General features: G+C 32.7%; 1 protein-coding gene across 2 annotated transcripts in view; it reads right to left on the minus strand.

The window, feature by feature from the left end:
• The window catches only part of Aldh-III (Aldehyde dehydrogenase type III), a 76232-nt gene extending 59777 nt beyond the window's left edge, over positions 1 to 16455 (minus strand). For both annotated transcript variants that reach the window (XM_085944093.1, XM_085944094.1), the window contains exons 1-2: positions 16341 to 16455; positions 1195 to 1238 (exon numbers count right to left, since the gene is read on the minus strand). In XM_085944093.1, the coding sequence (XP_085800219.1) occupies positions 1195 to 1238; positions 16341 to 16344 (48 nt within the window). In that variant the 5' untranslated portion in view covers positions 16345 to 16455. The remainder of the gene's footprint in view (positions 1 to 1194; positions 1239 to 16340) is intronic.
• Between the last annotated feature and the right edge of the window lie 961 nt (positions 16456 to 17416).

A 17416-nucleotide genomic window follows, 5' to 3' on the forward strand; every position in this document is an offset into this window, starting at 1 on the left:
TAAAATTTCCTTAGCAGAAAACACCATGCAGAAACACTGTCCTTAGTTAAGATCATTTTTATTGAAAATAATACCATATTTAAAAATTCTCGTTAGGTAAATTAGGTAAATTATTTTATAATCGTTAAACGATGACAAAAATATGACAACTGCATTTTATAAATGCAATAACTATAAATACATATTAATATTTAATTATAATACTCTTATGTTTCCGTTATAAGTCATTATACGTGATTCCACAGGCACCACAAGATTTTTTTTTAACATGGTAACACTAGCATCAAGTGTCATTCTTCATCTGGTATTTTGTATTTCTGCGGGCTGGCGTATAAAAGTAAAATAATATTCTGCAAGTACATGCCAAACGAATTAACACTATCAATATCCATATTGAGATACATTGTTAAATGAATTTGAGTGTATGGACTGTTTTATAGACATGCGAATTTATTTTGACAGCAGCTGTCAGTGGTAAATGGTAATACAGAAGGGGACGTGTTCATAACAAAAGTAGTCTATGGTTAAGGATTCCTTAACTCTATACTCAGGATTGTCTATAGTTAAGTCATGCTTTTCGGCGACTTATCCTTAGGATCGAAATCTTAGATTGTGCATGTCGCTCTAACTACATAAATTGTGTTATATTTGTCAGTACCTATTACGTTGAGATAAACACGCACTGCATTACTTTTAGAAGGCTGAAAAGGCTTTTTATACAATGATACATAATAAATTATTAAGGTTCTAAATAATTAAAATATTAAGATCACAACGTGAAGTAAGTAGCCATTTAAATAATTAGTGAATAAACCAAAATAGACCGCCATGTAGTTTATTTACAAACAATGAAAAAAAATCAATGGCAGCTCCGAACGCAAATGCTAATTTTAATAAATTTATATTGTTTTTGTATCACTACCAATTCAACCATAAATACTTTAATACAAAAAAGAAGTCCATTCACATAACACAATCTGATCGATTTTATCGCCATTATTGCGACCTAATACTGCAAGTTTCTAAGTGTTTATTTTTGACAAAATAAACCTAACAATGAAGTGGGTAGTATTCTAAGCTGCCTCATTGTTACTTTTGTTTCTCCAAACAAAAACTTAGAACCTTGTAATTCTGCACTCGCGAAATGCATTAATTTATTATTGATTAGGTATAATAAAAATTTTAACATCTTACCTCGCCGTAGTTGACATTTTTTGACATCCCATTCGTATGAGGACCTGAAACAATTGAATACATCATTAGCAAGATTGCTATTTTAATTCATATAAATAAATTATAAAATCCAACAAGTACCTGTGATGTAATGTAAAAAGAATTTTTTTTTCTTAAAAAAAACGTAATAATCAATAATCATTTTTTGTGACGTTACTATCTTCTTCTTTCACCCTGTCACGTCCCAACATTGGGGCATAGGGCAAGCACAAGTTGGCGCCACTTCCCTCGGAAAAAACATAAGCTAAACGCAATCTTCATTTATTTGGATAAATGCCTTTATATAACTACACATTATTAAGGTGAATGCAATATTACTTATTCATAAAGACCGAAACTAACGATCCTAATAATAAAATTGTGATCGTTAGGCTATGCACATTCAATATGCATTTGTGGATGCGATAGGTCGTAATAAGTCGTAGTGAGCACCCGCAGTTATAGCTTGATCGCTAGGTCACGCGCATTCAATAACCACGTGTGGTCATTAGCTGCGCGCCAGGTCGTCATCGCTATACTTAATAAACTGCGGAGTGTATGGGTATGGGGAATGTACCCGGAAAAGTGCGTGGACACGGTTGGAGCAACGAGAAGCTATACGTAGTAAATATTGAAGTCAGTGGCACCTACTACGTTTTTGTGAACCCCGCCCACTCGCGTCGCCTTAAAAAATTATAAGTAATGAATTATTATGGATATTTTTCTCAGGCGAGCGAGTGCATTTTTTCAATACCATGTTCACTTCGTTCATTTGTTATCATTTAAAACCAATAAGTACATGAAATTATGTCCAAGGACCCGGGTGCTATAAATAGGATAAAATTAAGAATTTGAAAACAGTAAACTTTGCAGGATAATGCCCCGTGTTTTCTCATCATACGTATATAAACATTATTATTATATAAAATATTTGTATGACATAAGAAAGTAATATTTTTAAATCCCCGTTCTAATAGTTTAGTGTAGAATAAAGCCATACTGAAGAAAGATATCCGTGGTTATTGCACTTTTTCGAATTTATAGGCTGACGTTAAAATCTTTAAACATATTAGCATATTACACAAAATAATGGGTACATTTTCGTTGTATAGGTACAACGAAAATGTACCCACTTACGATAATATAATTATTAATTTATTATAAACTCAAATATTTAACTGCGAATGAAATTATTCGGCATATCGAATGAAACAGATAAAAGATTACTGCTGGCAAAAAGTTGTTGACTCAATTGACCAACGATTAAAAAAAAGCAAAGAAATAGCTTAGCTATTTTTTTTTAGGAATTTGCATAAATAATGTTAATATTTTTTAGACATAGTACGAAGGTTGCCAGTATAATATTATTAAATAATAAAAACACACTTATGTATAACGACTAGTCAATTCCATTTTGATTATAAAAAAGCAAAGATTATTAATTAAGGTTAAATGAATGTTATGTTTTTATATGCAATTAAAACAACACGTTGTTCTAGTGTTTCTGTATCACCATCATGGCCCCCACAAGGGGGGGGGGGCTGACATGGCTCAGGAGGGGCCCGGCGAGGCGAGTCGACCAGATAAGTGAGATAAACACACATCACAAATTTGCATTAATAGTAAAAAAAGTTCGTTTTTCATTTTTAAGTTTTGTACAGTACAACTCCATAATTCAAATGGATATATTAAAATATACAAAAAAACACTAAATACCTATAGGTACACATTAATTTTACCGCGTAACAACACGATTTGAAAAACGCTACTGTAGAGCGTCACACTGCATTTATCCATAGCGATATTTCGAGGAGCCCGCCAAAGATCCTAGCCTGGGAGCCCGTTTCAGAATGTGGGGGCCATGATCACCATACAGGTACAGCAGGTAACGATTAATATGCTGATACCACAGATTAGGCTAAACTCCGCTGAACTGATACTGTAATAAATTGACGTTTACTTTATTTAGTGTGTCAATCACAAGGAAGCAAACTAAACAGTGCCTAATATACCGTTTATACGTGCATGGATTTACTGCTTACATTATGTATTATCGCGGCCATAACAAAAAATGCACGTGTTATCGTATTATCGTGCAAATTGCAAGATTGCATGCATAGATTAAAAAACTTCAGAAGTTTTTTTAGATTTCCACGCGACAATTAATTGGACTGCGCGATATCTGCGCCTGCGCAGTACAACGAGAGTGGCGAACCTGTCGGTAAAAAAAACGAACTGCACTACGCAGATACTAATTTTGATGTTAACCGATTTTCACGACCTGTCAAATAGTACTATAAAATGACAACATCGCGTGTCGCTTACTCTTAAAAAATGAGATTGGCGATCCATGCACGGTACAGGCGCTATAATGTCATATTACACTGTTGTCAACGACAAATGCGAGATAGTGAGATAGTGAGTTATTATATAATTGCGAGATAAAATGAGAGCCGGTCTAAATGTAGATTTAATAGGAAATAGAATATAAATTTTCCCTCAATGTCTGGATAAGTAGTGAAATGTAGTAGTAGATATGTTTGAAGTTCAGGTTAGATATTGCGCCTTAGCTATTATTGAAGTTGCGAGAGTTTTACGTGGGTGGGTACAACAATAATTAATGGAGGAATAAAAAATGAGTTGTTATTATTGAATGTCACCGCCTACTACGCTCTGGTCATTTTGTTTCTGTCAAAGCTTTTAAAATTTGCACTTGACGTTACGCGTACATACTGCAACGCATTGATATGCGCATATTTCCCATTAATTTTGAACAACGTGGAAGTATGATAATATAAATTGTATATCCGAAATGTAGGAAATAAACAGAATAGGTAGGTACTATTTTAATATTTTTTTTCAATATTGATAGTTACCAAAGTACTTAATTATTAATTAATAAAACACACTAAAATTTCCCATGCGTTGCTTCCAGTGCCTATCTTTTAATTTTCCTTTCTAGGGGGGGATAGGGGTTCCGCGAGATACATCAAATCTAGATACACCAGTCAAAGCGAGATACGTCAAATACAAAGGGTCCCCATACAGTAAAAGGTTGGGAATCACTTAGTCGCTCAGTCACCAAGTCAGTGTCCTACCTAGCCATAAATATTGGACTCTTAAACAAAAACCATGAAAGGGTTTCAGTGATTCTCGAAATAATTCGATAACGTTGAGATCGGCTTTGCTACCCTTTTTATCGGAGCTCATTTATTGGCGAATTCAACTCAATGTGTACTCTAGCTGTTGCCATATAAATGCTGTGTCATGCAAGATATTAATAAAATAATTTTGCACGTCTACACGTTATTTTCAATCTTGTCAGTGAGATAGATAATATTACATTCAAAGTAAGTTTAACGTAAGTTTTTATCACTCGGCATCAAAAGTAATTGATAATAGTGACTGATCGACAATATTCAATAAAAAAAATATATTTTTATCTTGTAATTTATAAGTAATCATTGTATATTCTAGAAACTATTTTTTAAACATTAGTATTTAATGATATTTAATATTACAACGATACGTCATGGATAACGGTTGCGAGTATTTAGGTAATGTTATTTAACATGAGACGTGAAAATGTCTAGCTCTACTACGAATGAACGATGATCAAAAATATAAGATTTTTTATTATTGAAACAAAAATCTTTTAACATTAGGATTTTTGTATACGTTAATAATTATTGATTGAATGTTCGATGCCCCCTTTTAAATCTTGTGACGAATCAATTGAGTCATGTTGCGTTACAGAAACGCGCTACTGCTTGCATTGGCTATACTATGTATCGTCACCGTTTTAGCAAAACCATCTATGTGTCACTTTTATCAAAAATGACTTTTAAATACCAAGTCATTCCTTATTTTTTTCTCTATAGGCCAGTAAAATGATCTATGTGTTGGGTAAACTCGCTCCGAAGTTATTTCAAAAAATAAAAAACAGCTATGTGTTAGGTTCAAAAACCACGGTTCACAAAAACAACTATGTGTATATTATAGTAACATATAAGTAAGATGGTATTTTGATATCGAGAGTGTAATGTTTTTTTACAGTTTGGCTACACATTGTTTGTTTCTATGTTATATGCTATGCATTATGGTCTTGCACGACGGTTTGAAAGATGCTTTCTCAAAAAGAGAGACAGGAAATATTCAATAATTTCTGGAAGATGCCTACATGGTCAATAGGGTATAGGCGAGAATTAATTTAAAAGTTGGATAAACAACTACAAACGTCTCGATGACAGTGGCCAATTGAAAGCAACAATGACAGGTAATAAGATTCTGACTGAAGATAAATAATTGGTAGTGCAACCAAAAATCAAAACGGAGAGATTTGTGAAAAAATGTTACATTATGGTTGGATCTAATTCCAAAGTTCCCAGCCATTATTGCAGAGAAAATACCTCCAGGGTGTATGTGGAATCGTGTTTCCGATCCAAAATACAAATGCATGATGAATATAAAAAATGGTCTCTGGAAAATGGTCATAAAGCAGCAGAATATACTCCAGTATATTTACCACTAAAAAATCAGTATCCACCAACCACGTAAAGATCATTGTGCCATCACTGCCATCTGCTGTAGTTATAAAATGAAGAATGTTTCAGAAATGAAATACAATAGCCACATTATTAAAAAAAAAAAAAGATGCTAGAAGACCAAAAATGAAATGAAGGTGAGTACCAGAAGTATTACTGGACGGTTAGTAATCACAATGGATCTACAAAGTGTGCTGCTATGTCCAAAACACAGGCACAAATGTATTATAAACAAAAGCTGCAACTACACAATTTCACCATATACATTCTTCATAATGTATCTTCTAATGAATTTGTCTCATCTCATCGAAAGCAGGACAATACAATGAAATAATTCTAATATCGGATGGGTGTGGATATCAAAACCGAAATAAATTATTCGCTACTGCTCTAAGTTATATCTTTAGAGAGAAAAAACATCGAGATTCAACAGCTTTTTCTGGAAAAAGGCCACACATAGAGGCCGATAGTGCACATGCCACCTAAGAAAAGTATTTTAAGCCTCCAATATATTCACCATCTGATTATATAGCACGTATGCGGCTAGCAAGACCAAAACAACCTTATAAAATTAATGTCATTGATTTTAAATTTTTAAGAATTATGGATAAGATTAAATCTGGATTAAGTTCAATCAGACCAGGAAAACGAATCGGAGATCCTGTTGTATATGATATTAAAATGTTACAGTATCTACCAGATGGAACAATCTTTTACAAACTCAACTTTATCAGTGCAACCGTTTGACTGCCTTTGTAATATATATAATGAATCATTGCCAATATCGCAGTCGAAATACATACATCTTCAGGAATTAAAAAGTGTAATAGAGAAAGATCACCACTATTTCTACGATAACCTAACATTTAAACCTGCTAATAGAAAGTAAACGAACTTATAAATATAATATCATCTCACTATTGCATTAATAATTAATAAAATGATATTGCAATTTATCACTAACGCACTATGTAGGTATATTTCAACTATTATTTATGTAACAGTTTTTCATGAATTTATTATTATTCACATTTTGATGAATAAATTAAACTATGTGTATTTACAAAACGGTCAAAACAACTTATGTGACATCACAAACTGTATTTTTATTATTTTTGTATTAAAAATAAAAGATTTTTGTAAACAAAATAATAATCTTAGACCATTTTCTGATTATAATAAAGCATTCTTCATAATTTTAATGTTTAAATGTAACATTATTTTTTTATTCAGTTTTATCCTTCTCCTGCACAATTTGAGAAAGTGCACATAGATGGTTTTGCTAAAACGGTGACGGCTATGTAGAGTGTAGACAATAACTTATAAATAACAAAAAATCATTAAATTTTGCAAAATTTTTAGGCCAGTTTATAACAATTTTCTTCCTTTGTTTATCTAGTTGTTATTTTTATCGATTTTTGACCTTACATATAGATTATGTTGAGAATCTTTTTTTAATTCCCAAAATAAAAAAAATACCAACTGCATGGCTACATGTATGGTAATTCTAAAATTTATTTGAAAACACCAATATTAACATTTTTAATCTCCTGTAAAATCTCCGTAAGATTTTCTATTGTTAATTGCTAGATTAGATTACGATAAGATCGGCTAAGTTAGGTGTAGTAACGAAAGAATAGACGATAAGAACGTCGGAATAGAATTCATTCATAATTATTTTCAAAAATCCTTTTATCCAAAAGAAAATGTGTCCGGCAAGATACGATCTCACTCAAATTTTTCACCGCAAATCTGGAAGATATATTCCAGAAAACAGAAAATTACCAATTAACAACGGTTTGATACCTCAGTCACCTGTGCTTTATATGCGACATTGTTATCTTTGCAAAATAGTTCAAACTGCTTTGCTGACTCAAAAGAGACCCTCAATAATGAAATTCACATTGAGCAGGTAAACTATCGACTATGTTCATCTCAGACAACAATAATGTCTATTGACGTAGACGTATGTATGGGAAGGTTTCTCGCATAACCAAACTTCTATGGAGCGCATTTAGACGTCTGAACAGCATGTTCAAAAGTGACGTCCGATTGTGCCTAAACTGTAAAATGTGTGCTACCAGTGCTCGCGCATGCATGTGAAACATGGAGCCTTAATGTAAGATAAATCTAAAAACTACGAGTAGTGGAACGTGGCATGGAAATTTGTATACTGGGCATAACGCGGAAAGATCACGAAATAAGCAAATTTTTAGAGGAAGATAATAGTATGCGATGTGATTAGGGTCGCCAAGTTGATAAAATGACAAATGACGGTACAAGGCTCTCTAAAACCGGCTGGATCGACGAATTCACCAAGTTCGACAGCGTATAACCAAAGATCGAGAAGAATAGAAGGATAGCTATATTCATCCAGCAGTGATTGGAGACCGGCTAATGATGATGATAATGATTTCTTTTCAATGTGACAACTGACGACTACTTACTATCAAAATACGAAATCTGGTTAATGTATGGGAAAAATCCATCTGGATGTGATAATTAATTAATGAATGTGCATTTTGCCATGTGCGATTTATTTTGGAATAATTCATTGGGATGTCCACAATAGCATTTTCAATGAGTATTTAATTGCCGATATAGATATTCTGATATTAATTATCGATTTTGCTGATTTATTTTGGAATAATTCATTGGGATGTCCACAATAGCATTTTCAATGAGTATTTAATTGCCGATATAGATATTCTGATATTAATTATCGATTTTGCTATCAGAATCTGCTGATTTATGTATATGAATTTACTTTATACCTACATATTAAAATATAATATAATCCAGAGCGATGGGTCATTGATTTTAAATAATACTGTAAAGAATAAACCTAAAAATAATTTATTTATGTTGGTAAGCATAGCGTGAACTCCAAAGAATAATTGAATCGTAATGAGAAGCTTCAAAGGTCAACAATGATTACCCAATCGAAACAATGCTCGCCAAGTAACGTTATTTGGTTATTTCTGTGATTATTTACCACAAGATACAACAAATATTAAATGGCGGGCATTCTCGAAATATGACCTATCTGACATTTATGTGGAAATTAACATTTTGAATGGATAAGTAGCCAATCAGTGTCACAAATATTCTATTCAAATTTATATTGATTGTAGGCGTTCAAAAAATCGTATTAGGTACTGACATACTCATGGACTTCCCGTCTTCATGGGGAGCCGGAATAAAGTTTTGTAGGCCTAAACGTGCAGCTTGGCCACATAGTCAATTAACAGAATAGGAAAGACTTATGACGTATCACTTGGCTATCTGGATAAAAAAAAGAATATATTAGATTTAGATACAAATACAATATGTACCTAGATATAAAATTTTAAACCAATAGCTATAAGTTATTGTATTAAAGATTCATAGTATTAAAATTGTAATTAATTTAGTAATAGGAATAGCTTGTAAATCTATGTAAGATTTTGTTTTATGAATTTAAAAGAGATGGATGAAAAGGATGTAAGAGTGGAAGAGAGTTAGCATGAAAGTTCTTTTATAGTAACTGTACTCGCTAAATTATCAGGCGAGCGTGCATTTAAAAAGGCAGTCGGAAAAAATACGTAATCACGAGCAGGCGTAGAGTTGAATTCGCAAACTCCAGCGTCAAAAATAAAACTAATGTGTTAATTATTAGAATATAAGTGTAAAAAAAACCATTGAAAATACAAAGCCACGTGCTTACAAAAAAAAACAAAGACTTTTAATTAATCTAATTTTGTGATTCCTGAGTTCAACTATTACCCTGAGCTAGCCCGAACTCGGGATATCTCAGTACCTACGGAAAGTATTCCGTCATAAATTTAAACAGCAAAATTTGTCTATCTGTATCATATTTTTTTAATATATAAGACGGAGATTGATCGAAAAATAAGATTTAAATATAAAATAAATGGTTCGTATTTATATTAATTTAATTTTACATCGTTTCGTTTATTGGCTCTAAGTTAGTTTTGTAAATATTGCCAAATTAAATTATACGAATTATGTACCTATATTCATTTTATAAATATGTAGACAAAAACTAAACTTGGGAAATAAGAAAAACTAGCATGGCTGACGGGTGTCAAAAACGATGACCCTCGTGATCCAGTGCGCAAGGCACTGCGCTCACTAGTGAGGTCACAACATATTTATGTGGTTTCCCTCAAAGCCTGTATGTTTTTGTGATCGTTTTAATACACTACAGACCACACTATTGTCATTGAGCCTCATGGCCTATCGCAGGGTTAAAAAATAATATGTAAGTATGTAACAGTGGGGTGCGATCAATAGATGCTGTAGATGCATCATCCCCAGAAATAATCGATAAAGTAGGTAGATACTAACTAATAATATTATGCATTTATTGCGACATTTTGTGGTGAATTATACTTATATTTACTTCTTATATAATATAATTATTATTAATATTTCGTAAAGATTTTTAAAATATCGCAGAGCCACTACTCCATAATACCACACTCTAGACTACTTTATCTGCACACCTGCTAAGAGTAAATTAAATTTGTTAGAATACCATAGCAGATAATATGCAGTAAATAATGATTTCTTATAGCACCCCTAAAAGCGAAAGTCATCGCACACCACCAATGTGTAACATTTTCGGACTAGTGAGCTACTTCCCTAAACAACTACTGCTATTATGGTCTCATTTTGGTAGCACTGAGAAACCGTATAATGCTTCAAATACACTCTATGACGATCGGTCATATACATATATGTCGAAAAAACCGTTTCTTATGTTGGCGTCCTGTGTCACAGGGTGTCACAGAGTGTAAATACGATGTCATAGTTGTCATACAATATGCATGTATAAATGTCGGAATGGCATAGATTTGATCATAGACACTAAAACGCTCTTAGCATATATGTGCCCGATCGTCATATAGTCTATTTGAACCTTTATAATTAATGAGCTTCGATAATAAATTCTTGGGTGTAATGTAAGGTGGTAAAACGTAACAAAAAAATGCGTTCCGAATCGTGAATTATTAAAAAGTAATTAAGTTCACATAATATGACTTTATTTTTATACATACAAAAAGATTTAATACAAAACTTGTCGAACTCATTGTAAAAAATATATATTTATTACGAATCGTAAACACTCCAGTTTTTCGCCTGCGGCGCTGGCAACTTGTGTGTATCCCGACGGAATTACAGAATTATTGAAGGCGCCGTATTAGCTATAGCAGGGTTGGCGAACCTTTTTAGGCACGCGTGCCAAAATTTCCCAAATATTATTTTTTTACTGTCTGACGTGCCGAGCAGTTTTTCGAGTAGTGAAAATGAAAATGAAAAAATGAAAAAATAAAAGAATTCTATTTGAAAGTTCAAAATTTTTAAGTAATGAGTTCTTGAGTATTACTACAACACCTACTTAGTTTGGTTCTTTACGCACGTTAATTGACGATAAAATTGCTCGGATCAGATGAGGCATCCTCTCCGCGACGTAACTTCCCCGCCGCCTGATGAGGTCAGTATTATAATATTATTATATGTGACGCATAAAACGTAAGGACCGATCTATGCAATTTAAATTAATTATAATGCTTATTCTTGAAGAGTATTTGTCTGTTATTTTTTATACAATGCGATCTGTCATTAAATTTATCCATGCATTTCGTCGTTTCCGTTTGCGCAACGATTGATAAATATTATTAGTAAAAATATTATTGAAAATACGCATTTTTTTTTGTATTTGTAAAACTTTTTGTAAAAAAATATTTTTTCTATTTTTTCTCTTCAACATAATACATTCGCGTGCCATTCTCTAGTGCCATAGGTTCGCCATCCCTGACCTATAGTGTCTATATACTCCATTGTATTGTACATGCCATGGCTAGAGAGGCAATAAGACGATAATAAATATAATTGCACCTTGCAATTGCAATCCCATTGCAATTCGGTCGATCGGCTATTTCTTTCTACAAGGGATTTACTTGACATTGGGTAAATTTTGTGTCAGAGCGAGAGGTTTCTTCTCATATAAAAAACTAGGGTCGTGGAAAATTCTTTCTTATACGTGACGTATATTGACGGAGGCGTTGTATTATTTATTTATAAGACCCTGATTTGGCTTGCATTATTTTTTATCAGTGCTTAGTTGTATAATTATATTATAATGAGTGGTGGACGCTGTTTTTATCTCTCACTGACCAATCAATCATACAGACGTATAGACAACAAAAAAAAAATACAGAAATGAAATAGGTACTCAATAATTGTTTATTGATGTTTCACAAATCAAAGATACGGTTTTGTTCAATAATAAAATTGAGTTTTGGAAATGGCTTCGCGATCGACCAACTGGACAAACACGCAATAGATAGACCATAGCTTTACAACATGTGTGCCACAAGATATTGTTGCGCACGTAAATAAAAGACTTTTAGGTATTGACCCACTGCATAAATATGTTCAATTTCCTATCATTTAACCTGGTAAGTATTACTATTAAATACAAACATTCTGCTCAATTCAACACAGATTTTCAGATAATATGTCTGTGGCTTTTATAACGATGGTAAGTAATATGCTATTGCGGAAAATCAGTATTGCAAAGAACTGCATCCAGACGTCGACTTCTAAATCGAGACGCACACGTCACTGCGGCAGTTTCTGGAACTAAACGCGAAATAACTAAAAAGCGCGTGACGTAATACTGGCATCGCATACAGCGTCATGACGTAGATGTCAATATAGGTATAGAGCCGAGCAGTAGTTACTTAATTTTAGGTGAAATACGTAAAACTTCAGAGCGCTACAAAAATTGTAAGTACTAGGTACAAACCACATCTACCGGTGATATTAAACTCAAACACTACAACATGAAGGTATTGTGACCGCGCCAAAGTTCGATTCAATATAAATAAAAAGAATTTCAATTACATAATACACATTTTAAAATTACTTTATGGATTTATAGTTTATAACGGATTATGTGTCTATATAGGTATTATAAATATGTATGTATGCTTGAAAAAAAATTAAAGTCATCCGATATTATAGAATGTGCACATAAAGCACAAAATACATTAACATTATGCCTGATTTTAGAGGGCATGTAAAACTGCATTTAAAATTGCAATTACATACTCGATAACATGGTTTAGAGACTTTTGGCAGTACACGACATTCGTATATCCACTGAAAAAATGTTGGTAGGTTTTTTGTGATGTTTTTTTTAAATTTGGAGGCTCCTTATCAATGCAGGGCATTATTCCTGCGCGCATACAGAGCACTATTAAATTCGCCCCTGGTCGTGGTCGAACCTAATTATATGGAATTTGATGCAAAATGGGTTTATTTTATCGTCTCTAAATCGACAGCAAAACAATGATAGATATCTATAATATATTCAAGTATTATTACTAATAATAATTTATTGTGGGAAGTGCTGCTTTTGGAGTACAATACGTTCTTACCTGAAATTTAATAATAACATCAGATGACATCTAGATGACTTCTGTTATTGTTGGTTATTGAACAATACATAATATACCTAAGAAACGTTAACTAAAAGGTCATACTTAACAGTTTTCATTGAACTAAGAATACAATTTTCAGATGGTGCTGGGTAGCTTTTAAAATTAAATTAAACCCTGCCAACCAAACCATAATAGTTTAGGTATGCTATGGGCTATCCGACAAAACCAGTGCACACTTTTCCAGTCATACTTATTTGTTTTCGTAGAATTAAGAATACATATTATTACAGATGGTGTTGGATATATATTTTTTTAATTCAATTAGTCCTACCTAGCCAAAGTACCTATATCAATAAAAAATATACTTACTTAGGTATATCTATAAAATAACTTAAATTATGTATGGTTTGTTTAATGGCATAATTTTAGGTATCTTATAGAATCTTTTATAGACTGATAAACGAATATTGTTCGACTACTATATACTATAGCTTGAATTTTAAAAACCAGCAAACACTATATACATACCTACTATTGTAGTCTTTCAATGAAAAGAAATACGCTCGAGTTTAGTTAGGATCTTAACAACCTACCTCTACTCTTCGCCACTGGTAGAGGTGAATTTAATATTTAAGACGGTCAATAACTCATAATAATTTGTTATCTGATAGAATTTGCTTTATATGGCTACCCATTGGCCGACATAAATAGACTGTATTATCAGTTATTTTAATTAAATTTTATTGTAAGTATATAATCTTTTCGTTTAACTATTATTTTTGAGCACAAAAAGCTACACAAAACCGTCTTATAAATTTGTACTGAGTCTACCTCCTTAGATTTTTTAATTTTACATGAAATCTTTACCTAAACTAAATCTGGTTCGAATAGGGTCGGTCCTAGTGAAGAAAAGTAAGTATGGAACAGTAGAAAAAAATCAAAACGTATGACTACGCTCTAGCAGCTCTAGCTAATTACCTAAGACTGAATTTAATTAATATAGCAATTCACGTGCATACTTTTTGTACGACTGAGGTACCTATCTACTAATCTGTACTTCACCATTATTGGCCACCAGTAGATTGGGCAACGCGAATAATACTAGAGGTTTTACTTGATAATTACGTATTATGGTTCAAATAGACTATATGACGATCGGGCACATATATGCTAAGAGCGTTTTAGTGTCTATGATCAAATCTATGCCATTCTGACATTTATACATACATATTGTATGACAGCTATGACTTCGTATTTACACTCTGTGACACCCTGTGACACAGGACGCCAACATAAGAAACTGGTTTTTCGACATATAGGTATATGACCGATCGTCATAGAGTGCATTTGAAGCATTTTATACCAGACATGTCCAACGCTTATTATACCCAAGCGTGTACCTAATTTCGTTGTAGGTACCTACTTAATATAATATGATTTCATTGAAATTTTTACATAAAACTTTATTTATCAGACATGAAATTCCTTTTCAAATTAACCACGAGGGAGCCTGTAAGACACCTTGTCGTATCACTAATTGATTCGTATTCGTACACTCACGGTCTGCCAAAGGAGTGAGAAAAAAATTGAATCTCTGTTGCAAATTTACGCGTAGCTTCCCCCTCATCGCAATGCCGACTATATACAGGCCGTGACACTGAATTGCACATCACTATGGTAGTGCTAATTATTGATTATATTATTTGAATGCAATGCGGTAACATGTTCGCAATAAATGAAGATTTCGTTTACCATATTGCATACAAATTATGAGCAATAACTAGCACTACTATCGGGCTCTACAGTTTCGTAGCCGTACATTGCCCTTACCGTTGCGCAGTATGCTCTTTGCATACTATGTTCACAACGTTTAAATTGTAAAACTTTTTGTCCTCAGCCAAATATACCTCATAGGTTTGTTCACGTTGAAAAATGACAATGTGATAGTGTGGGAGATCACTACCAGTTATGATATTGGACAGCAGATCACAGCATAGGTTCTTGAAGTTGGACATGCCTATATTATAGGACAATTAAATTGTATAAACATTCGTAAGTTATACCTACTTACATGATTAGTGATTACATTTACATAGGTACAAAGTATAAATAGAAATAATAAAATTGGCTGTGATAATATATTTTTATCTTTAATTCTTATCATTCTCCCAGAGCCTACTTGCATTGCCGGCTTCTCCGTAGATTTTTATAAATACAAAATAAATAATTTAAACAGCATGTACCTAGCTACCTAGTTAGGAACGTATTTATGTTGTACTTATCTAATTTAGAATCACTCTAAATCCTATCAACATTCCATCAAAATTTCGAAGGTAAGTAGGTATATTGATTTCCGGATTTAATAATATGATATCAAAATATTATTCATGAATTGGTATATTATGCAAATTATTGCTGGAAATGTTGATAAATTAGGTATTGGCAACATGACCAGCATGGTCCTTATGGATATAATATAAATAAACATTGTAAAACAAACTACTAAATAAACGTAATAGGATAATAGTAATTTATTAGAATAAAATTAGACTTTGGAGGATAGGTAGGTATGTAATTAAACAATTAAAGAGTCATCCATTAAATAATTATTTAATTAAAATAGCACTGCATTGCCTGCAATGATATACCTACCTAACTGTGATTGTGCAATTTCCAATATGATTTTAATGACATGTATGAAAGCGAATAAGTGGTAATATGAACTAAAAGTAACCAGGAAGTCACCAAGAAAAGCGAGTTTCTATAAACTGCATACAATATAGGTATTTTCTCTGCACATGCAAGTGAATGCACTGTGCATGATTGAGCAATCAACGAGAAATGTAAACTGGAAACTGAGAACCGACTAAGCCGATTTGACATCCAAACTCGGAAATTGACAAGAAAATATTGTTATAATAATATGTATTCATAAAAACAAAAAAACGACTGTGAATTATTAATGCACAATTTTTTACAACCTAATAATTAGAATATGCGTCAGAAAATCATAAATAATTCATAAAATCATATTGTTATTGAAAGTTGACAGTCTGCTGCGATGGCACAAATATTCTCAGATGTCGAACAGAATGAATGAAATAACGTTTATTATATTTCTTCAACTCACCCATAATTATATTTATTATCAATCAATTACACTTTCGAATATTATGAAAATATACACAATCACTGTCCTCCAAACCAAACTGCACACCGAACTGGTAAACGTCAACTTCGAAATTGATAATACGAAATACCGAGTATTTTGTGCAAAATAGCAAATGAATGAGTAGTTACAATTTTATCCGAGAGATGACGTTTGTATATTAATTATTTACTACTGTAGATTTCTACAAAGTATTGAAGTTACGTCGGTAAAGAAGAAATTGGTTTACATGATAAAAACTTTCAATATTCTGTTACAAGATACCACTATGTTTTAAAATTTATGTATGAATATTATGTTTATTTTTGTATTATTAAATTAAATAAATAAATTATTAATAATAATCAAAACAGTTTTCTATGAACATGCAGTCAATTTTATAGTTTTTATGGATTAACAGAAATTATATTTTTTTAAATTGGTTTGAGAATCGTATTTATAGATTTTTGGATTTTCACTGTGTGTCACCTCAACGTTTCGGTGTCGTTGCAGAGACCATTCGCAAGATATAATATATTCTCTGCAACGAGCACTAAATGTCAAAGAAAGAAGGAAGAAGTACACGCGATGAAAACCCAAAAATCTATAAATAAGTAGGTAGGTCCAATAAACAAACAACCGTAAAAGTCTCAAACATGATATTATGAGAAAGTAAGTAGGTATGCTAAGCAACTGCGGAGCTGATGTACCTACCTACCCCTTATTATTCGGATTCGGGATTGTTAGTAATCATCATCAGTCTGAATCTATCCATTGCTGGATGAAGGCCTCTCCAAGCCGACTTCACCTCTCTCGGTCCTATGCGTTGCGTTGCCACATACTTCCGCAGAACTTAATCATTTCACGATGCAGCGGTCTCTAGGTCTACCTTGCGGACGTTTTGTACCTATTGGGTGCCACTGGATGACTAGATTTGTTCAACGATTGTCCCTTCTTCGAACTACGTGTCCAGCCCATTTCCATTTGAGGCTTTACGTATTTCAATACAAAAAAGTATGAGTGGGTAGGTACCTATTACCGGTGCAGGCTGTTGATAT

Source organism: Rhyacophila brunnea, unplaced genomic scaffold, assembly GCF_057557595.1.
Source record: "Rhyacophila brunnea isolate RB1 unplaced genomic scaffold, BYU_Rbru_1.0 scaffold_16, whole genome shotgun sequence".
NCBI classification, from domain to species: Eukaryota; Metazoa; Arthropoda; class Insecta; order Trichoptera; family Rhyacophilidae; genus Rhyacophila; species Rhyacophila brunnea.